Raw genomic sequence first — 24,701 nt, forward strand, 5'->3', positions numbered from 1 at the left:
AGGGAGGAGCAGGATGTGATTTGATGGCAGAGCATCTGTTATAAGATTTTGGAACACTGACAGATCTGTGTAACAATGGAGGAGAGTTATCCTTGAGGTAACAACAATAACTATACTCACATACAGTGTACAATCATGGACACATTTCCGCTCCTACGTCTGGCACTAGCCGATACATAACAACTGCTTGAAAACTTTTAAACTTTGACAATAACTGCTTGGCTCTCATAAATGGAAACTCAGTTTTTCACCCAATTTATCCACAAAATATGGAGTCAGTATCATTTAACCCTCCATAGTTTTAAAAGGAACAAAAGCCAACAAGTGCCTTGGAAGGGGGAATGCCAGGATATGCACTCTTTTTCATAATAACAGACACAGGTAAAAGCCTGAGTCAGCATTTTATACAGGTCAACACTGTGTGTCTGAGTAATGACTGTCAATGTTAACATGGCAACCTTGGAGGCCATACTTCTATGAACAAGGCCCCTTAGCAGGAATCACCTCACAGGCCTTAGATTTCTGAACAGTTGTTTAAAATGTAAACGTTGTAATGAATGGATAAACAGATGGATGGGGTTAGCACTGTCACACCAAAAGCACAGAAAGCTCAGGTCATGAAAGCTGCATGAAAAACATTTCCATCTTTAAAGTATATGAAGGGAATCAAGTGAACATTTAAGGTTGTTGTACCATTACATCAAATGTAATTCCTGTTAACAGACATCAAATTCATTCAATATTGTCATCTCGGATACAGCTGCTGTTGAAATATTCAATCGAGTGTTGAGGGAAGTACGGCCCCAGCAGACAAAGCTTCTTTTTCCATGCTTGCCAGTTGTCTGGAAGTATACACAATCAAAAGAGTGTACCACATAAAACAGATTTTCAGATATGCAGATCATGTTTCAGGGCTGTTTTTAGATTTTAGATGTGTGGGGGCTTAATGCATGCCATTATGGGTTTTGATGTTTTACTTCTTTTTTTCTACACAAAGAAATCACTGTAACATCTAACTCTGGAAATACTATGTCAACTAATGTCAACTGCTGTCTCCAGTTAGATCACATGTCTAAGAATGAAAAGTGTTCATCATATATCTTGACTTGTAATCTAATTTATTAATCTGATTGAAAATTTCATTCAATAATAGTTCAAATAAGTGGTTGAATTCATGTTTGAATTAACTGGCAGATTGCTAACATTAGAGAATGGATATATGTATCATAAATGCCTTTCTTTGTCCCATTATCAGTCATATGTATTCTCAAGAGTCTATTATATGTCAACATAATGTGTTTGTGATTATGTACATCCCTGTGAGACTACATGATTCTCTAATTTTAAATAAACTGAACTGTTAACTAAATTAATGGATAACCGTGATTCGTTTACCATGGTAATTATTGTGCTATCTTGTAAATTAAGTTTCATATATCACACAGTGGTACTTTTGACGCACAAACTACCGCGCCTAGCTGACAAAAAATGCACGTAACAACACTTAGACTAATAGTCCCAAACAGAGATAAATAGTCCAAGATCACTACCACCAAATTCTGCCTGTACAAAATGTAAATCAACCTTCCCATATTGTGTTGCCTGATTGTCTCAGTGTCAATAAACAATAAGTCATGTCACATAAGGTGATGTCCCCTATCAACATTAAAAAACAATGGAAACCTTTTTGAGCCATCTCTTATAGCTTTTTTTCAAATAGTTTTCATAGGGTTTAACAACACCTTCAGCCTATCCTTTATCTGTACATCTGTATATCTGTTGGAGCAATGGTCCAAGTTGAAAGTTAGGATCACCAAATCTCTTAATGAACTTTGTGCCAAATGTAACACTCTTCAAAGAACACGAGGTATAGCAGTGTAAAAAGAATGGGTGTTTTTATTTCTTGCAGTACAACTTTGTGAGGCATGGCAAACAGTTTACACACAGCTTACAGAATCTGACACAGGCTATCAGGGGAAGGCAGCGAAGGCAGGCTGACACTTGGCCAGTAGATGGGCTGGACAGGCTGGTCACGTCAGGAATGTGTCAGCAAGTATTTGGATGAACTTGCCATGATAATGGACAAATACAATTTCAAAGCAAGACCTGTAGCAAAATATTTTGTACATGAGAAAGAAATCAGCCAGTTCCATGTCGCTGCAAAAATTGTTGGCTCATGAAACTCTGTGGCCTATGAGATTTCTCAGAATGATCATCAGTCGTCACAATATTTGGATGTTTAAATGATCTGGACAGTTATTTGTGGAATCTATCCATTTTCGCCAGATATGATTGATGAATATGCTTTCCAACCTGCTGCTTTTATCCTCAGATTACACGATGAAGATAAGTTACATAGCTGTGACAGTGACTAAGAATTGTGAGTATTTTATGATAAAAGTGACTCCTGTCAGCCCAGCGACCGGTCCCAGTGCATATCTCTGTTTTCTATGCAGTTGGGGCAGTGTATGTATCTTGACTGCAAACACTAGATCCACTAACAGTATTGTTGTCCAGGGCATGTGCTTCAGACTACATTTTACTGCCCTTCCCACGAACTGCCATGCAAACCGTCCCAAGAATAACAGCTAAAAGCAGGGATGGCAACAGGAAAATCTATTTTCAGCTGAAAACTTAATATTGTGTCATCAAATGGGGGGTTCGGAATAATCAATTTGAAATAAAATCGGCAGAAATCTGCAGATCATGGAAAATTGCCATCCCTGTAAAAGAAAACACTAACTTACCTGTAAATAGTGTGCAGACTTTATTGACAAGCTACGTTTGGAAATCAAAGAGTTATAGAGACGTTTTGAATATCTATTCTTTTCAACTGCAATCTTCCGACATAGAAATGTCAGTTGGAAAGTATAAATTCTAATTCGAATGAAAAAAAATTACCCACTAACTGTACTGAGCAGTCCTACATGGCAATATATTAGCCTACATGTATTTCGTAATCCACGAATCAAGGTGACGTCACATTTTGTGTACACGAATGGGTGATGAATGCAAATGGCTTCTGTAAACTAACATTTCAGTCATGAGTAGAATATTTTCAATTTGCTGAATCGATGAATTAAATGATCAGATAGTACCAAATGAATTGTACATTTAAACCATGATTTACACTGCGCTTCCCTTATGTCCACAAAACAAGGGCACATGAGGCTGTATTGTAAAAGCTGCCATAGATATAACCAATACTGGAAAATATTATGCCATTATGAATTATTATAAAATGAAAGTTTTACAGTTCTTTCTAGCATTGCATCAAATATCTTTATAGCTATATTATTGGATACATTTTAACTGAATCATCAGTAGATTTAAAGAAAATTTGAGTACAGCTGATTGTTGTTTCTGGCATAGTTTACACACAGCAATCTTAATCTCTAAAACAATGAGTCATAGAGGAAATAAACTTAAACTGGAAATCAGTGTCTCTATTGACGTATTTCACATTCCATACTTTTATTGTCAAATTTTGTTACCGCACATGTTCGTTTTCCTGAATTTGATGAAGGGATACAATGGTTAATTTTTTTCTGCACATAATTCTTGAAAACTATATATATCCAGAATACTGTCTTCACTAGAGAGGTGTGCATACTATGCTCAAGAAAATACAGGATTCATAAGAAGCTAGTTATAGATTGTTAATGAGATTTTAATCAGTCACAATTGGTTTCCTAAACAACATTGGAAATTTTAATATAAATTGTATATTTATATACTAAATCTATCTCACGATTTGCACTTCTCTCTCTTGCTTCGACGCTGTGTGGAACGAATGAGAACTTTTCCTGTAGGCCTCTCTTGTCCATAAGCCCGTGTTCCCCAGGCTGCTCTCTTTATAGGACAGGTCCCTAGTCCCTGGCAAAGCATGCAGCATGTTCCCCTATCTACCCACGTGACTATTTCAGAGTGATCATTCTCTTCTTGGAGCCAATGACAGTTATACGTAACCGTCATAATCTGAGTAGAGGGGAGGTTTGGTGGGCATCCTTCGCGTAAGATAGGATAAGTATATAAATATACAATTTATATTAAAATTTCTAAATTTTTAAACTTATCCTATCTCACAATTTGCACTTCTTGGACAGTGGGTCGCAGATTACCTTAAGTCAAAAGGCACTGACAGTATATGCTGTACAGGCAAACAAGGCATCATTTCTCCTAAGGAGTGGGTGCTCCCGAGCGATGTGGTGTTCAGCCACAGGAGCCAACTAGCATAGTACCTATACTAAAGTACTGTCGGAAATAGAAAAAAACTGTATTTTCTCATTTATCTCTACAATTGATGTAGTTGATATGTGCAAGTGTGAAATATCTCTTAAACTAAGTTCGGCCTAACAACAGTCTCAATGGTAGGGACACAAGAAACGTAGAAAAAGGACTTTACTGAGGAGAGATTAGTGCAGAAATGTGCAATGCAATTTTTTTCTAAGTCCAAAACGAATTATTTGGAACAGACCATGGCTGTATGCAAATTAGTGTCGTCGATATTGTATTATAAAGGACACTTTTTAAGTGACCAATTGGAAATTAGACGTAGCTTCATTATAAACGATAGCTGGCGTAAAAAATAATAACTTTCATGCTGAAACTATTAAGGATGTAGCTACCATGGAGTCTCACTGTCACTATAAAAAGAAACAGATAGGAGGGTTCGTCTCAAAAGCAAAACCTGGACAGGTGTCGCAGACGATCGTTGGGGTCGGGCTTGGGGATAGAGATATCAGCTAAGATACGATAATCCTTTAGGGCAATTATACTGGGGAAGTACATGGCATGTCATAACAATTTACAAATAATATCCAGTCCTGTCGATCTTCGCGATCGGGTGGTCATGCCACCTATATATTTTGAGACATTTGATACGATGCGTTTCTATGGTTATCAGGTATCAAACTCTTTTACATATCTCAACATAAACTTTATGAACGAAAGACACTTAAGCTGTTGATCAATAGATGAGGCATAGTCAACACACATGAAAAAGCACAAAATATCTTTGAGATGACCCCTTGGGCGCCTGTAGGCAGCACATGCATTTCATGCCAGGTGAGTCGACGGTCCGTCGTCATACCTGGCTGAGCGACCTAATTGCCATCTATAGTCTGATCTATTGTTTTCAGCAGCTATTCGTATTTTTTCTAAGATTTCTGGATATCCTATTACGCTTCCCACTGAATGCCAAGTTAGGCCGAAGTGGGTTCTTTCGACCTCTGCTATTTGCAGTTGTGTAAATTTTAGGGATACAGAGTAAGAGCCTAAAAACAGTTTTTTTCTATTTCCAACAGTACTATAGTGATGGGTTCTCCTGAACCCCTTGGGTTACCAGGCACCATCGCTTCCAAGGAGTGGGTGCTCCCGAGTGATGTGGAGTTCGGCCGCAGGATCCGACTAGTACCGTATATGACCGTCTATAAGCCGACCCCATGGATAAGCCGACCCCCAAACTTGACCCTCAAAATCAGTGTCAAAATCATATCTCTCATGGATAGGCCGCCCCCCCGCGATGGGTCGCGGCCAACAGAGACCAGAGTACCCGGTAAGTATGTTCCATCAACGACGAGACACCATTACGAGAATATTACATAATAAAGATTACCGGTGTTTGTTTACCTTTTTTTAACGATCACTGCTTGCATCAACAACGAGACGCCATTTGGAAAGTGGATATACAGCGTAAGTGTTGGTGAGAATATTACATAATAAAGATTACCAGTGTATTGTGGCAACATGTGTTTGTGTTCCTTTTTATCCCGGCGATCACTGCTTGCATCAACAACGAGACGCCATTTTGTGAAATCGGTGAGTATGGAAATGTGAACCCGGGAGAAAAAGTACCATCGGTAAATAAAAACTGAAGTCAACTTTTGTTTCAAAATATATTATTTAAGTGTCCATATTTCATCTATATATATATGACAATAAGAAAAATAGTCCACTAACAATAAACACGCGACAAACTCATCCCACAGACAACTGGCAGTTACCAATAATTATAACTTTGGTCCACATTATTCAAAGAATTCACTGTCATATATATTGTGTCTACTCACGGATCGAAACGAAGTGTAGTTGACAGAAAATGCATAATATATTTTGCTTCTCTAAATATCATATTTATTGTAGCAACAAACTGGCTTGCTTATTTTACCCCATTCAACAATCACAAACTGATTACCGCCTCGTTCCATGTCACGTGCTTACCACGTTCATGATGGTCCGTATAACCTTAGTGTTGATTATATATTTTTTACATAAAAACTATTACACAATGCTAGGATATATTTCTTTTGGTTAAATAATAGTATTCAATCAATAGAATTCACCCGTTATATTATTGTGCATGTTTGAACTTGTTCAAGGGGAAGCGTGTGCACAGCTGATTGTTATTTCGGCTTTGTGTGCAGACAAATACGCACGCGGTAATCTTAATTAATTTATAGAGCAAAAATGTAACTAAAATTACACAATGCTAGGATATATTTCTTTGGGTTAAATAACGGTATTCTGTATTATATTTTACTGATGACTGCGTCAGAATTAGTCCCGTTATATTATTGTGCATGTTTGAACTTGTTAAGCAGGAAGCGTGTGCACAGCTGATTGCTATTTCGGCTTTGTGTAATGCGAGACAAATACGCACAGTAATCTTAATCCCTGCAAATAAAACAATGCCCAGCAAAAACAACTTATAACTTAAATGGTAATTAATCTTGTCTAGTGATGTTTAATTGCAAATTTGACGTCTCTACTGACAAAGTCGTCGTCTGTTGTTTGTTCACGCGAAGTGATACGATGTTGTTTTCTTACCCCTGGAAAAAAGTTTGTCGAAAGTGTAACTCATGGATAAGACAACCCCCTTCTACAGACTGCTTTTTTTGGTCCTCAAAATTCGGCTTATAGACGGTCATATACGGTACTTATACTAGTGATGGGTTCTCCTGAACCCCTTGGCTTACTAGGCACCATTGCTTCCAAGGAGTGGGTGCTCCCGAATGATATGGAGTTCGGCCGCAGGATCCGACTAGTACTTATACTAGTGATGGGTTCTCCTGAACCCCTTGGCTTACTAGGCACCATCGCTTCCAAGGAGTGGGTGCTCCCGAGTGATGTGGAGTTCAGCCGCAGGATCCGACTAGTACTTATACTAGTCATGTGTTTTCCTGAACCCCTTGATATACTAGGCATCATTGCTCCCAAGGAGTGGGTGCTCCGGAGCAATGTGGTGTTCGGCCACAGGATCCAACTAGCATAGTACCTACACTAGTGATAGGTTCTCCTGAACCCCTTGGCTTACTAGGCACCATCGCTCCCAAGGAATGGGTGCTCCTGAGTGATGTGGTGTTCGGCCGCAGGATCCGACTAGCATAGTACCTACACTAGTGATAGGTTCTCCTGAACCCCTTGGCTTACTAGGCATCATCGCTCCCAAGGAGTGGGTGCTCCTGAGTGATATTGTTTTCGGCCGCAGGATCCGACTATCATAGTACCTACACTAGTGATGGGTTCTCCTGAACCTCTTGGCTTACTAGGCACCATCGCTCACAAGGAGTGGGTGCTCCTGAGTGATGTGGAGTTCGGCCACAGGATCCGACTAGCATAGTACCTATACTAGTGATGGGTTCTCCTGAACCTCTTGGCTTACTAGGCACCATCGCTCCCAAGGAGTGGGTACTCCTGAGTGATGTTGTGTTCGGCCGCAGGATCCGACTAGCATAGTACTTATACTAGTGATGGGTTCTCCTGAACCCCTTGGCGTACTAGGCATCATCGCTCCCAAGGAATGGGTGCTCCTAAGCGATGTGGTGTTCGGCCGCAACCCTCGCATACGCAAGAAAACGCAATTAGGCAAGTCACCTTGCTTCGCCACGATTTATCAGAGTACCCCCGCAATTACCACCTGCTTCGAGACAGCCCCCCAGACCCTATCACGAAACTGAATCGGAAAGCTCACAAGTTTAATGTTCAGTACCAAAACAACATCACATGACTTCCACTACTTACCACAGTTAGGTCACAACGGTGTGCTAAGGTAATCCATAAGGAAATCGGGAAGGACTCACTACACTGACGTGATTGCTCCATGGAGTAGAGGTCAGCAAGCGAGATTGTCGAACACTTCTACATCCGTAGGAAGCAATGACAAGGTAGGCCAATAACTACCAAGGTCACTACGTGTGATGGTTAGTTCAAACCCACTGACTTACTGAGCACAATTGCTCCCAGGGACCGGGACTCCCGAGCAATGTGTAAACAGTCGCATCACCGAGATTGCCAAGGTACCCCCGTAATAAAAGTCTAACGACTAGTATCGGGCCAGCCCCTGCTTCGAAACAACCCCCCAGACACCGTCGCGTGGAGGGTGAACAGGTAACTGAATCGAAAACTCACAATTTTAACGTTCAGTACCACAACATCATCTTATGACTTCCATTACTTACCACAGTAAGATCACATAGATGTGTACAGGTCCTTAGGAGCATGAACGCTACGAAGTGTAACACTTCAGGAATGACTCACTTCACTGACGTAATTACTCCATAGAGCAGAGGACAGTAAGTGCGGTGGCGACTCTCCAGAGTCTCAAATTAAATTGAGAGGAGAAATCTAAGTTCCCGGAAGAATCCAAGACACAAATCTGAAAAAAAATTCAGAATTTTATTCAGATTGTACACAAAGCAGAAACGATCGCAACTGGTGATCATGTACGCTGAAGCTGATGGTTGTACCGAGTGGCGAACAGGTCTACATCTGGTCGTGGTAACATAGATTGGAATATCAGAGGCACTAGTTTCCACTCAATGGGTGACGGGGTGTTTGGGACATGACAGGGCATTGGCAATGAATTATGGCTAGCAAGCTTATCTAGTAATGCCCTATCGGGTGGTTGTAGAGCTGATATCTACGCCGAAGGGTAGATTCGGTGAACCGAACCATTCATCAAAGGTGAAGATCGGATGGTAGATTAAATCTGGAATGAGATGAGAACAGGGATTGTCAGACCGTCAAGTGCCGAGCGTAATATGCCTAGATGACTGCGCTACTGACATCAAATGTAAATCGATTCGGCATGGTGAAGCACGTAGCTACTACCTCAACCAGCAGAAAAAAAGGGTACCAGGTGGGATAAGTTATGTGACTAAAAACTTTAAGTGCCTCACAAGCCGTAAGGTAAACCAGATAAACAAATCAGATTGTCGTGCTTAGAGCTTGGCACTGCGTGGTAAGAAATTCAGCGCCTCACAGATACCCTGAAAACTAGGATCATGTTGAAAACTAGCAGAGTTTGACAAATTTGGCCGTATCTAGATGCAAGTTCATGAACCTCGTTGAGGATGTAAACAGTGTTGACAAGTACCGATCCTTCATGTTGAATGTAATCAATTGAACATCTGGTATCTTGCTCTAGATAGCTGTAGGCGGTCGGCAAACCAAGCGATCCTGTGTGTCAAATCAACCAAAACAATTCCTGCATCTTAAAGGCGACTGGCATAGCCCGAACCATGAAAACAAAGACGAGGTTCGATGTGGGTTAAGTGTCTTGGGAGGCATCCCAGACACAATTTGCATAGGCTCTGATAGGCTGGTAAGATGCGCGCTGTGTTGGAAATAACACGAGTGGCGAATCGCGAATTGGTAGGCAAGGTCCGAGGAATGGAGTATTGACGAATGCTGACAGTTCGATGAATGCTGACGATTCAGTGATCTTGAACGGTCAGGTGAACTGGTTCGGCGTTATGAAGCGGTTCGGCCTTGTGAAACGATAAGAGTCGGGCTGGTAAATCGGTTCAGGATGGTGAGTTGGCACGTTGATGTGATCTGGATCAGTCCGTGATCACACAGAGTGGTTCGATGAGGCGGAACGACAAGTAGACATCTGAAGATGCGCCAATAAAATCATCACCTTCCAACATGGGAATCTTCGAACGACGAGCAGTTAATACTGGTCATTGAAAGCGGGGTTTGTCGGGTGATCAACTGTTGAAGTGTAACAAGCCCTGTCTGCCAGCCAACGGGAGCAAGCATGTCTATATGCTCTAAAAAACGTCTTTGATAAGGGAGCATATTCCCGATAGCACTTGCTCCAGGAACACAGGTCAATACAAACCACACATGACGAGTGGGGATCCGAGGAAGAAAATATTGTTACACTGTGCGCAAAATTACGCTACTTAGGGTCACCTAAGTATGATATATTTCTCATGTTAACTTGTAAGGAAAATTGAGAACTCTCACAATACGTCCACACAGTGGTGCGACAAGAAGAAGAATGATCACTCACAGGTAGTCACGTGGGTAGATAGGGGAACGTGCTGCACGCTTAGCCAGGGACTAGGGACCTGTCTTATAAAGAGAGCAGCCTGGGGAACACAGGTGTATGGACAAGAGAGGCCTACAGGAAAAGTTCTCATTCGTTCCACTCAGCATCGAAGCAAGAGAGAGAAGTGCAAAACGTCAGATAGGATAAGTTTAAAAATTAACAAACTAGTTTTCAGTTTATTTTACTTAAATATCAAAGGAAAAAGTAATTCTTCTTTTGAAAAACACATGTGTAACATGAAACAAATAATAACAGATTATTCTATGCATTAAGTGATTTACTTAGAATGCATTTACATTTGAATGATATACTTCGTCTACTGACATACTTTTGAAAATGTTTTCACATTTAACATCAATGGATGGATTGATGGATGAATCGATAGATGAATAGAAAGACAGATGGAGAGACACATACAGACAAAAGGCCATTAGCTAACAATCCATGAAATTACATACCTTCTAAGTTTGGTAACCTTTGCTTTCAGTTCCTTGTCAAATTCACGAATCTTTGTAATCTCTGCCCAGGCTTCCTCTTCTGGTTTTTGGTTGACTTGGCACCTCAAATACAGGCCACTCCACAAGGACTATAGAGAAACAATGAGAGTGAGCTCACATTATATAAGAGCAGTTACATATCAACTAACAAAGACCTTACATTACACAATAGAAGTATCCCAATCCTATGATATCCTGAAAAATCCCAAAATATGGTCTGAGCTATCTTAATAACAAAGTAACAAAAAATTAATCATTATCATATCTGACTTACGTAGGCCCTGGTTTCTACCTAGCTGTCTAACACTGCCTGATAGTGAGTTTTAGTTTATGCTGTTTTTAGCAATATTCCAGAAATATTATAACGGAGGACACCAGAATTGGGCTTCACACAACAAGTAGAAAACAACATACCAGACTTTGTGGTGCTACAGATGGCCAGATGACTGATGGATTGGGATCATACATTGGATTGAGATATTGTTGCAGAATCTCAGGCCGGTTGATGAAGGACCTACAAGAAAGAATAAGGAAATCTGTGGTAACTGCCTTAACTTGATTACATGCTTGACGTGTACCTTAATGATAGAACTTTATGGATAACAACTTCTTGTTTACTGCATAGATCAATGTTTCAATGTAATAGAAATACAACATAGTAATAGTAATAATCATGTCATGGATTCTCTGGATCATTTCCCATGTTGCAAACGGGCCTTCAAGAACAGTGATTGTCTTCAAATCTCTCCCTGCTTGAACACTACTGCCCACTTCTTTAAAAGTGGCATAGACAAGAGATGTTTGGAAAGAGGCGAGGTTTTCCAGCCTTTGTCAACAAAAGACCAGTGAGCTGAGAGTGCTACTGCTTGACTGACCAGTCGCGTAGAGTTGATAGGAAACAGTACTTCTGTCGAAAATATGCAGTTTAGTTTCAGAGTGAATGCAGTTATAGTGGCTGGCCTTTACCAGCATGCTCTTCACTCAATCACTTCCCATACATTCTGGGTCAGGAGAGATCAGGATTCATGGCTGACCAGTTACGATATATGCACGGTGGCTACATCTATTGGAGTCAGTATGTCGTCTTGGTAGTACTGTCAAGTGACTCTTTCATGGACAACATACATGGTCATTATCCCATCCAGTATAGGTACAGACCCACACCAAAATCTATTATGCTGCCTAGTGTTGATGTTCACATGACTTTCAATAGAGTGCCAGAAAGTTCACACTGAATCTGGACTCAACCAAAAACCTTGCATGAGAGTTCAGACCACATAATCTCTAAACACCACTGGCATTGTGCTTGATTGTGTCGATTTCTTAGCGCTGGTACAACACATAGTTGCCAAGAATGCAAACAATTTCCTTTTGTTTGGTCACTAATTTGAACTCTGACACGAGTGACCATAGGTGATGAAATAAATTGGATCTGCAACCAAATATATCATGGCTAGTATTGTAACCCAGTGATGTCCCAGGTGATGAAGTAAATTGGACCCCAAACACCTATATCATGTCTAGTATTGGAACCCAGTGATGTCCCCCAGGTGGTGAAGTAAATTGGACCCCAAACACCTATATCATGTCTAGCATTGGAAACCAGTGATGTCCCAGGTGATGAAGTAAATTGGACCTGCAACCACATATATCATGTCTGGTACTGTAACCGAGTGATGTCCCAGGTGGTGAAGTAAATTGGACCCCAAACACCTATATCATGTCTAGTATTGGAATCCAGTGATGTCCCAGGTGATGAAGTAAATTGGACCTGCAATCACATATATCATGTCTAGTATTGTAACCCAGTGATGTCCCAGGTGATGAAGTAAGTTGGACCTGCAATCACATATATATCATGTCTAGTATTGTAATCCAGTGATGTCCAAGGTAATGAAGTAAATTGGACCTGCAACTACATACATCATATCTAGTATTGTAACCCAGTGATGTCCCAGGTGATGAAGTAAATTGGACCTGGAACCACATATATCATGTCTGGTACTGTAACCCAGTGATGTCCCAGGTGGTGAAGTAAATTGGACCTGCAACCACATATATCATGTCTGGTACTGTAACCCAGTGATGTCCCAGGTGGTGAAGTAAATTGGACCCCAAACACCTATATCATGTCTAGTATTGTAACCCAGTGATGTCCCAGGTGATGAAGTAAATTGGACCTGCAATCACATAAATTAAGTCTATAATTGTAATACAGTGATGTCCCAGGTGATGAAGTAAGTTGGACCTGCAATCACATATATATCATGTCTAGTATGGTAGACCAGTGATGTCCCAGGTGATGAAGTAAATTGGACCTGCAACCACATATATCATGTCTATAATTGTAATACAGTGATGTCCAAGGTGATGAAGTAAGTTGGACCTGCATTCACATATATATCATGTCTAGTATGGTAGCCCAGTGATGTCCCAGGTGATGAAGTAAATTGGACCTGCAACCACATATATCATGTCTATAATTGTAATACAGTGATGTCCAAGGTGATGAAGTAAATTGGACCTGCAATCACATATATCATGTCTAGTATTGAAACCCAGTGATGTCCCAGGTGATGAAATAAATTGGACCTGCAATCACATATATCATGTCTATAATTGTAATACAGTGATGTCCTAAGTGATGAAGTAAGTTGAACCTGCAATCACATATATATCATGTCTATAATTGTAATACAGTGATGTCCCAGGTGATGAAGTAAGTTGGACCTGCAACCACATATATCATGTCTATAATTGTAATACAGTGATGTCCCAGGTGATGAAGAAAATTGGACCTGCAATCACATAAATCATGTCTATAATTGTAATACAGTGATGTCCCAGGTGATGAAGTAAGTTGGACCTGCAATCACATATATCCCATCATGTCTAGTATGGTAATCACATATATATCATGTCTAGTGATGTCGACCAGTGATGTCCCAGGTGATGAAGTAAATTGGACCTGCAACCACATATATCATGTTTATAATTGTAATACAGTGATGTCCCAGGTGATGAAGTAAATTGGATCAGCAACCACATATATCATGTCTATAATTGTAATACAGTGATGTCCCAGGTGATGAAGTAAGTTGGACCTGCAATCACATATATATCATGTCTAGTATTGTAACCCAGTGATGTTCCAGGTGATGAAGTAAATTGGACCTGCAACCACATATATCATGTCTGGTACTGTAACCCAGTGATGTCCCAGGTGGTGAAGTAAATTGGACCTGCAAAAACATATATCATGTCTGGTACTGTAACCCAGTGATGTCCCAGGTGGTGAAGAAACTGGACCTGCAACCACATATATCATGTCTGGTACTGTAACCCAGTGATGTCCCAGGTGGTGAAGTAAATTGGACCCCAAACACCTATATCATGTCTAGTATTGGAACCCAGTGATGTCCCAGGTGATGAAGTAAATTGGACCCTCCCCAAAAAACCCCACATATATCATGTCTAGTATTGTAACCCAGTGATGTCCCAGGTGATGAAGTAAATTGGACTTCCAACCACATATATAGTGTCTAGTATTGTAACACAGTGATGTCCCAGGTGATGAAGTAGATTGGACCTGCAACCACATATTTCATGTCTGGTACTGTAACCCAGTGATGTCCCAGGTAATGAAGTAAATTGGACCTGCAACCACATATATCATGTCTAGTATTGTAACCCAGGTGATGAAGTAAATTGGACCTGCAACCACATATATCATGTCTGGTACTGTAACCGAGTGATGTCCGAGGTGATGAAGTAAATTGGACCTGCAACCACATATATCATGTCTAGTATTGTAACCCAGTGATGTCCCAGGTGATGAAGTAAATTGGATCTGGAACCACATATATCATGTCTATAATTGTAATACAGTGATGTCCCAGGTGATGAAGTAAGTTGGACCTGCAATCACATATATATCATGTCTAGTATTGTAACCCAGTGATGTTCCAGGTGATGAAGTAAATTGGTCCCCAAACACCTATATCATGTCTAGTATTGGAACCCAGTGATGTCCCAGGTGATGAAGTAAATTGGACCTGCAACCACATATATCATGTCTAGTATTGTAACCCAGTGATGTGCCAGGTGATGAAGTAAATTGGACCTCCAACCACATATATCATGTCTAGTATTGTAACACAGTGATGTCCCAGGTGATGAAGTAAATTGGACCTGCAACCACATATATCATGTCTAGTATTGTAACCCAGTGATGTCCCAGGTGATGAAGTAAATTGGACCTGCAACCACATATATCATGTCTAGTATTGTAACCCAGTGATGTCCAAGGTGATGAAGTAAATTGGACCTGCAACCACATATATCATGTCTGGTACTGTAACCCAGTGATGTCCCAGGTGGTGAAGTAAATTGGACCTGCAACCACATATATCATGTCTGGTACTGTAACCCAGTGATGTCCCAGGTGGTGAAGTAAATTGGACCCCAAACACCTATATCATGTCTAGTATTGGAACCCAGTGATGTCCCAGGTGATGAAGTAAATTGGACCTGCAACCACATATATCATGTCTGGTACTGTAAACGAGTGATGTCCCAGGTGATGAAGTAAATTGGACCTGCAACCACATATATCTCATGTCTAGTATTGTAACCCAGTGATGTCCCAGGTGATGAAGTAAATTGGATCTGCAACCACATATATCATGTCTATAATTGTAATACAGTGATGTCCCAGGTGATGAAGTAAGTTGGACCTGCAATCACATATATATCATGTCTAGTATTGTAACCCAGTGATGTTCCAGGTGATGAAGTAAATTGGACCTGCAACCACATATATCATGTCTGGTACTGTAACCCAGTGATGTCCCAGGTGGTGAAGTAAATTGGACCTGCAAAAACATATATCATGTCTGGTACTGTAACCCAGTGATGTCCCAGGTGGTGAAGAAATTGGACCTGCAACCACATATATCATGTCTGGTACTGTAACCCAGTGATGTCCCAGGTGGTGAAGTAAATTGGACCCCAAACACCTATATCATGTCTAGTATTGGAACCCAGTGATGTCCCAGGTGATGAAGTAAATTGGACCCTCCCAAAAACCCACATATATCATGTCTAGTATTGTAACCCAGTGATGTCCCAGGTGATGAAGTAAATTGGACTTCCAACCACATATATAGTGTCTAGTATTGTAACACAGTGATGTCCCAGGTGATGAAGTAGATTGGACCTGCAACCACATATTTCATGTCTGGTACTGTAACCCAGTGATGTCCCAGGTGATGAAGTAAATTGGACCTGCAACCACATATATCATGTCTAGTATTGTAACCCAGTGATGTCCCAGGTGATGAAGTAAATTGGACCTGCAACCACATATATCATGTCTGGTACTGTAACCGAAAGTGATGTCCGAGGTGATGAAGTAAATTGGACCTGCAACCACATATATCATGTCTAGTATTGTAACCCAGTGATGTCCCAGGTGATGAAGTAAATTGGATCTGGAACCACATATATCATGTCTATAATTGTAATACAGTGATGTCCCAGGTGATGAAGTAAGTTGGACCTGCAATCACATATATATCATGTCTAGTATTGTAACCCAGTGATGTTCCAGGTGATGAAGTAAATTGGTCCCCAAACACCTATATCATGTCTAGTATTGGAACCCAGTGATGTCCCAGGTGATGAAGTAAATTGGACCTGCAACCACATATATCATGTCTAGTATTGTAACCCAGTGATGTCCCAGGTGATGAAGTAAATTGGACCTGCAACCACATATATCATGTCTAGTATTGTAAACTGGTGATGTCCCAGGTGATGAAGTAAATTGGACCCCAAACCACATATATCATATCTAGTATTGTAACCCAGTGATGTCCAAGGTGATGAAGTAAATTGGACCCCCAACCACATATATCATGTCTAGTATTGTAACCCAGTGATGTCATATATCATGTCTAGTATTGTAACCCAGTGATGTCCCAGGTGATGAAGTAAATTGGACCCAGGTGATGAAGTATATGTCCCCAAACACCTATACCCCACCACATATATCATGTCTAGTACTGTAACCCAGTGATGTCCCAGGTGATGAAGTAAATTGGACCTGCAACCACATATATCATGTCTAGTATTGTAACCCAGTGATGTCCCAGGTGATGAAGTAAATTGGACCTGCAACCACATATATCATGTCTAGTATGATGTCCCAGGTGATGGTTGGACCTGCAACCATATATCATGTCTGGTATGTCCCAGTGATGTCCCAGAAGAAGTAAATTGGACCTGCAACCACATATATCATGTCTAGTATTGTAACCCAGTGATGTCCCAGGTGATGAAGTAAATTGGACCTGCAACCACATATATCATGTCTAGTATTGTAACCCAGTGATGTCCCAGGTGATGAAGTAAATTGGACCTGCAACCACATATATCATGTCTGGTACTGTAACCCAGTGATGTCCCAGGTGATGAAGTAAATTGGACCTGCAACCACAGTAAATATATCATGTCTGGTACTGTAACCCAGTGATGTCCCAGGTGGTGAAGTAAATTGGACCTGCAAACACATATATCATGTCTAGTATTGTAACCCAGTGATGTCCCAGGTGATGAAGTAAATTGGACCTGCAACCACATATATCATGTCTAGTATTGTAACCCAGTGATGTCCCAGGTGATGAAGTAAATTGGACCTGCAAAGTAAATTGGACCTGCACACATATATCATGTCTAGTATTGTAACCCAGTGATGTCCCAGGTGATGAAGTAAATTGGACCTGCAACCACATATATCATGTCTAGTATTGTAACCCAGTGATGTCCCAGGTGATGAAGTAAATTGGACCTGCAACCACATATATCATGTCTGGTACTGTAACCCAGTGATGTCCCAGGTGATGAAGTAAATTGGACCTGCAACCACATATATCATGTCTAGTATTGTAACCCAGTGATGTCCCAGGTGATGAAGTAAATTGGACCTGCAACCACATATATCATGTCTGGTACTGTAACCCAGTGATGTCCCAGGTGATGAAGTAAATTGGACCTGCAACCACATATATCATGTCTAGTATTGTAACCCAGTGATGTCCCAGGTGATGAAGTAAATTGGATCTGCAACCACATATATCATGTCTATAATTGTAATACAGTGATGTCCCAGGTGATGAAGTAAATTGGACCTGCAACACACATATATCATGTCTAGTATTGTAACCCAGTGATGTCCCAGGTGATGAAGTAAATTGGTCCCCAAACACATATATCATGTCTAGTATTGTAACCCAGTGATGTCCCAGGTGATGAAGTAAATTGGACCTGCAACCACACATATATCATGTCTGAGTATTGTAACCCAGTGATGTGATGTCAGGTGATGAAGTAAATTGGACCTGCAACCACATATATCATGTCTAGTATTGTAACCCAGTGATGTCCCAGGTGATGAAGTAAATTGGACCTGCAACCACATATATCATGTCATAGTATTGTAACAGTGATGTCCAAGGTGATGAAGTAAATTGTAACCACATATATCATGTCTAGTATTGTAACCCAGTGATGTCCCAGGTGATGAAGTAAATTGGACCTGCAACCACATATATCATGTCTGGTACTGTAACCCAGTGATGTCCCAGGTGGTGAAGTAAATTGGACCCCAAACACCTATATCATGTCTAGTATTGGAACCCAGTGATGTCCCAGGTGATGAAGTAAATTGGACCTGCAACCACATATATCATGTCTGGTACTGTAAACGAGTGATGTCCCAGGTGATGAAGTAAATTGGACCTGCAACCACATATATCATGTCTAGTATTGTAACCCAGTGATGTCCCAGGTGATGAAGTAAATTGGATCTGCAACCACATATATCATGTCTATAATTGTAATACAGTGATGTCCCAGGTGATGAAGTAAGTTGGACCTGCAATCACATATATATCATGTCTAGTATTGTAACCCAGTGATGTTCAAGGTGATGAAGTAAATTGGACCTGCAACCACATATATCATGTCTGGTACTGTAACCCAGTGATGTCCCAGGTGGTGAAGTAAATTGGACCTGCAAAAACATATATCATGTCTGGTACTGTAACCCAGTGATGTCCCAGGTGGTGAAGAAATTGGACCTGCAACCACATATATCATGTCTGGTACTGTAACCCAGTGATGTCCCAGGTGGTGAAGTAAATTGGACCCCAAACACCTATATCATGTCTAGTATTGGAACCCAGTGATGTCCCAGGTGATGAAGTAAATTGGACCCTCCCCAAAAACCCCACATATATCATGTCTAGTATTGTAACCCAGTGATGTCCCAGGTGATGAAGTAAATTGGACTTCCAACCACATATATAGTGTCTAGTATTGTAACACAGTGATGTCCCAGGTGATGAAGTAGATTGGACCTGCAACCACATATTTCATGTCTGGTACTGTAACCCAGTGATGTCCCAGGTGATGAAGTAAATTGGACCTGCAACCACATATATCATGTCTAGTATTGTAACCCAGTGATGTCCCAGGTGATGAAGTAAATTGGACCTGCAACCACATATATCATGTCTGGTACTGTAACCGAGTGATGTCCGAGGTGATGAAGTAAATTGGACCTGCAACCACATATATCATGTCTAGTATTGTAACCCAGTGATGTCCCAGGTGATGAAGTAAATTGGATCTGGAACCACATATATCATGTCTATAATTGTAATACAGTGATGTCCCAGGTGATGAAGTAAGTTGGACCTGCAATCACATATATATCATGTCTAGTATTGTAACCCAGTGATGTTCCAGGTGATGAAGTAAATTGGTCCCCAAACACCTATATCATGTCTAGTATTGGAACCCAGTGATGTCCCAGGTGATGAAGTAAATTGGACCTGCAACCACATATATCATGTCTAGTATTGTAACCCAGTGATGTCCCAGGTGATGAAGTAAATTGGACCTGCAACCACATATATCATGTCTAGTATTGTAAACTGGTGATGTCCCAGGTGATGAAGTAAATTGGACCCCCCAACCACATATATCATATCTAGTATTGTAACCCAGTGATGTCCAAGGTGATGAAGTAAATTGGACCCCCCAAAAAAAACCCACATATATCATGTCTAGTATTGTAACCCAGTGATGTCCCAGGTGATGAAGTAAATTGGACCCCAAACACCTATATCATGTCTAGTATTGTAACCCAGTGATGTCCCAGGTGATGAAGTAAATTGGACCTGCAACCACATATATCATGTCTGGTACTGTAACCGAGTGATGTCCCAGGTGATGAAGTAAATTGGACCTGCAACCACATATATCATGTCTAGTATTGTAACCCAGTGATGTCCCAGGTGATGAAGTAAATTGGATCTGCAACCACATATATCATGTCTATAATTGTAATACAGTGATGTCCCAGGTGATGAAGTAAGTTGGACCTGCAATCACATATATATCATGTCTAGTATTGTAACCCAGTGATGTTCAAGGTGATGAAGTAAATTGGACCTGCAACCACATATATCATGTCTGGTACTGTAACCCAGTGATGTCCCAGGTGGTGAAGTAAATTGGACCTGCAAAAACATATATCATGTCTGGTACTGTAACCCAGTGATGTCCCAGGTGGTGAAGAAATTGGACCTGCAACCACATATATCATGTCTGGTACTGTAACCCAGTGATGTCCCAGGTGGTGAAGTAAATTGGACCCCAAACACCTATATCATGTCTAGTATTGGAACCCAGTGATGTCCCAGGTGATGAAGTAAATTGGACTTCCAACCACATATATAGTGTCTAGTATTGTAACACAGTGATGTCCCAGGTGATGAAGTAGATTGGACCTGCAACCACATATTTCATGTCTGGTACTGTAACCCAGTGATGTCCCAGGTGATGAAGTAAATTGGACCTGCAACCACATATATCATGTCTAGTATTGTAACCCAGTGATGTCCCAGGTGATGAAGTAAATTGGACCTGCAACCACATATATCATGTCTGGTACTGTAACCGAGTGATGTCCGAGGTGATGAAGTAAATTGGACCTGCAACCACATATTTCATGTCTAGTATTGTAACCCAGTGATGTCCCAGGTGATGAAGTAAATTGGATCTGGAACCACATATATCATGTCTATAATTGTAATACAGTGATGTCCCAGGTGATGAAGTAAGTTGGACCTGCAATCACATATATATCATGTCTAGTATTGTAACCCAGTGATGTTCCAGGTGATGAAGTAAATTGGTCCCCAAACACCTATATCATGTCTAGTATTGGAACCCAGTGATGTCCCAGGTGATGAAGTAAATTGGACCTGCAACCACATATATCATGTCTAGTATTGTAACCCAGTGATGTCCCAGGTGATGAAGTAAATTGGACCTGCAACCACATATATCATGTCTAGTATTGTAAACTGGTGATGAAGTAAATTGGACCCCCCAACCACATATATCATATCTAGTATTGTAACCCAGTGATGTCCAAGGTGATGAAGTAAATTGGACCCCCAAAAACCTAGTAATACATATATCATGTCTAGTATTGTAACTAGTAGTGATGTCCCAGGTGATGAAGTAAATTGGACCTGCAAACACATATATCATGTCTAGTATTGTAACCCAGTGATGTCCCAGGTGATGAAGTAAATTGGACCTGCAACCACATATATCATGTCTAGTATTGTAACCCAGTGATGTCCCAGGTGATGAAGTAAATTGGACCTGCAACCACATATATCATGTCTAGTATTGTAAACTGGTGATGAAGTAAATTGGACCCCCCAACCACATATATCATATCTAGTATTGTAACCCAGTGATGTCCAAGGTGATGAAGTAAATTGGACCCCACATATATCATGTCTATGTCAAAAACCCAGTGATGTCATATATCATGTCTAGTATTGTAACCCAGTGATGTCCCAGGTGATGAAGTAAATTGGACCCCAAACACCTATATCATGTCTAGTATTGTAACCCAGTGATGTCCCAGGTGATGAAGTAAATTGGACCTGCAACCACATATATCATGTCTGGTACTGTAACCGAGTGATGTCCCAGGTGATGAAGTAAATTGGACCTGCAACCACATATATCATGTCTAGTATTGTAACCCAGTGATGTCCAAGGTAATGAAGTAAATTGGACCTGCAACTACATATATCATATCTAGTATTGTAACCCAGTGATGTCCCAGGTGATGAAGTAAATTGGACCTGCAACCACATATATCATGTCTGGTACTGTAACCCAGTGATGTCCCAGGTGGTGAAGTAAATTGGACCTGCAACCACATATATCATGTCTATAATTGTAATACAGTGATGTCCCAGGTGATGAAGTAAATTGGACCTGCAACCACATATATATCATGTCTAGTATTGTAACCCAGTGATGTCCCAGGTGATGAAGTTAATTGGACCTGCAACCACATTTATCATGTCTAGTATTGTAACCCAGTGATGTCCCTGGTGATGAAGTAAATTGGACCTGCAACCACATATATCATGTCTGGTACTATCACCCAGTGATGTCCCAGGTGATGAAGTAAATTGGACCTGCAACCACATATATCATATCTAGTATTGTAACCCAGTGATGTCCCAGGTGATGAAGTAAATTGGACCTGCAACTACATACATCATATCTAGTATTGTAATCCAGTGATGTCACAGGTAATGAAGTAAATTGGACCTGCAACTACATACATCATATCTAGTATTGGAACCGAGTGATGTCCAAGGTGATGAAGTAAATTGGACCTGCAACTACATACATCATATCTAGTATTGTAACCCAGTGATGTCCAAGGTAATGAAGTAAATTGGACCTGCAACTACGTACATCATATCTAGTATTGTAACCCAGTGATGTCCAAGGTAATGAAGTAAATTGGACCTGCAACTACATACATCATATCTAGTATTGTAACCCAGTGATGTCCCAGGTAGTAGTATATAGAATAGCGGTACGAGATCACTTTTGACAAAAGGCTCTGTAAAGCTTTATTTCATAAATAAAGCTTTTATCAGGCCCTAATCTCTTCCGCTAGTGTATATACCACTTTTGAATCCCCAGCCAACTTCCTGGTCACTATGTTATGTTGTTTCATATCAACCTATATAATGTTGATCTCCGCGAAACAATTTAATGTGAACCTCCTATGATTTCTTTGGTTTTCGTAATGAAGGCTTGTTGGGCTTGTTGTATCCCTTGTTCTATGTACTTTTTTTTCTCATCTTCACTGATGACATTGTCTTTATGAGACTTGGTTCGAATCTCTTGTTTCATTTTGTGAGTTCAGAGAGGACCAAACGAAACTCATCCTCTGAGATTTTACTGTCCGTGAGTGCGGTGGAAATATGATTGGCTATTGTGTTTAACTTTGCTTCGGCTAGAATTCTAATTTCGTCGTGTTTCAATGCTTTACGATGCAATTTGCGAGATACAAACTTAAACACCAATCCCACCAACCTTGACACTCCAGCTGTTATTTCAATGCCTAGCACTATAGGTGCGGCTACGATGGTGGACAAAAACCACACCTACTGCACCTAATCCCATACTGGCTGCCCTAAAGGGATCTATCAACCCCATCCACGAAATTGAAAGCTCTATGGTATTTCTTACACAATGCTTTCCGTATGTCGCGATCTTGTTCTAGTTGACGTTTTATGCCACATAAATGGCTCAAACGAAATCCATCTACAGTTTCCAGTGTTTTTGTTACTTCTTCTACGACTGGGTACAGCCCCATCCTGTGTACATATATATATTTTATAAGAGATTTTTTAATTGTGTTTTATTTAATTTTTGCACAGTGTATTTGAGGTTTAGATTATCACACAGGAAAATATGTGAGAGGCTAATAGGTAACTCTGCGTCTACAAGAACCCCATAGATGCTTACTAAGGGGAATATAGAACCTGTTAAGGGTGCCGGGTACAGTGGTATGACGATACATCAAAGTTGGTCACTGGTGATGAAGTCCCAGTGTATTGTCAACCCGGGTAAAAGTTGTCGTTCTGTACCCTCAAAAGCGAACCCGAGATAGACTTCTATGACGAGTGTGGTGTTTGGTTTCATAGTCATAAGATCCAATTGGGAAATGTGTACCCCGAACCTTAAACCTGAATCCCCGTTTGAAACTAACATGTTGCCAGTGTGATCCGGTATTAGTCAAGCATTTATACTAGAATCTGGAATGAAAGCCCCGAGCTAGATACCCTTGTTCCTAATTTCGGAGACAGACCTATTTTTGTTTAAAGAGATATAAGGTGCGTTGAGGGTCATGTTGATCAACCATTCGGGTTCTTTAAAGTCGTCTGTCAGAGCCACCCGCTCATACACGTTGTTATCTTTTAAGCGCAGGGCGTACAAGGTGCCGTCCCTGCCGTGCCAATCGAATCCCTCTGTGTCCCCTAGATCACCAAGTGTGATGTGTGGGTGACGACTGTTCATCGCTTATATAAAATCTTATAAAATAGTTTCCAATTGTTTTTCTGATAATTTCTCAGGTGTGCACTTCAACCTTCAACCTCAGCATTTTGGTGAGTGACATCGTGTCTTCCACGGTCAGGGTGACTCCCTGCAGACTGGTGTGGGAATTGATGTTCACCCGCACGTAAACAGAGCAAACGTGGTATTGTTGTTGTTTGGTCCACCGGAGTTTGATTCCTTTCACGATTTCGACTGGTGATGATGGCTCACCGAGGTAGACTTGGATGATCAACGTGGAATTCTCTGGTATATTTCCCAGGATGTCGACCACGTTGTCGAATTCAGACACTATTTGCAATCCAACGTTTTGCGGCCCAGGTTTACTCGATAGCATGTGGGATGTC

The 24,701-nt window shown here is 40.8% G+C and overlaps 1 protein-coding gene across 1 annotated transcript in view; it reads right to left on the reverse strand.

Annotated features, from left to right (window-relative positions):
• Nucleotides 1-372: 372 nt before the first annotated feature.
• Nucleotides 373-24,701, reverse strand: part of LOC124285918 (myotubularin-related protein 9-like) — a 176,492-nt gene continuing 152,163 nt past the window's right edge. The window contains exons 13-15 of the mRNA XM_046722196.1: nt 11,251-11,350; nt 10,798-10,925; nt 373-842 (exon numbers count right to left, since the gene is read on the reverse strand). Of these exons, the coding sequence (XP_046578152.1) occupies nt 776-842; nt 10,798-10,925; nt 11,251-11,350 (295 nt within the window). The 3' untranslated portion in view covers nt 373-775. The remainder of the gene's footprint in view (nt 843-10,797; nt 10,926-11,250; nt 11,351-24,701) is intronic.

This window comes from Haliotis rubra, unplaced genomic scaffold, assembly GCF_003918875.1.
Source record: "Haliotis rubra isolate DU_JTF1 unplaced genomic scaffold, ASM391887v1 Scf370, whole genome shotgun sequence".
NCBI classification, from domain to species: domain Eukaryota; kingdom Metazoa; phylum Mollusca; class Gastropoda; order Lepetellida; family Haliotidae; genus Haliotis; species Haliotis rubra.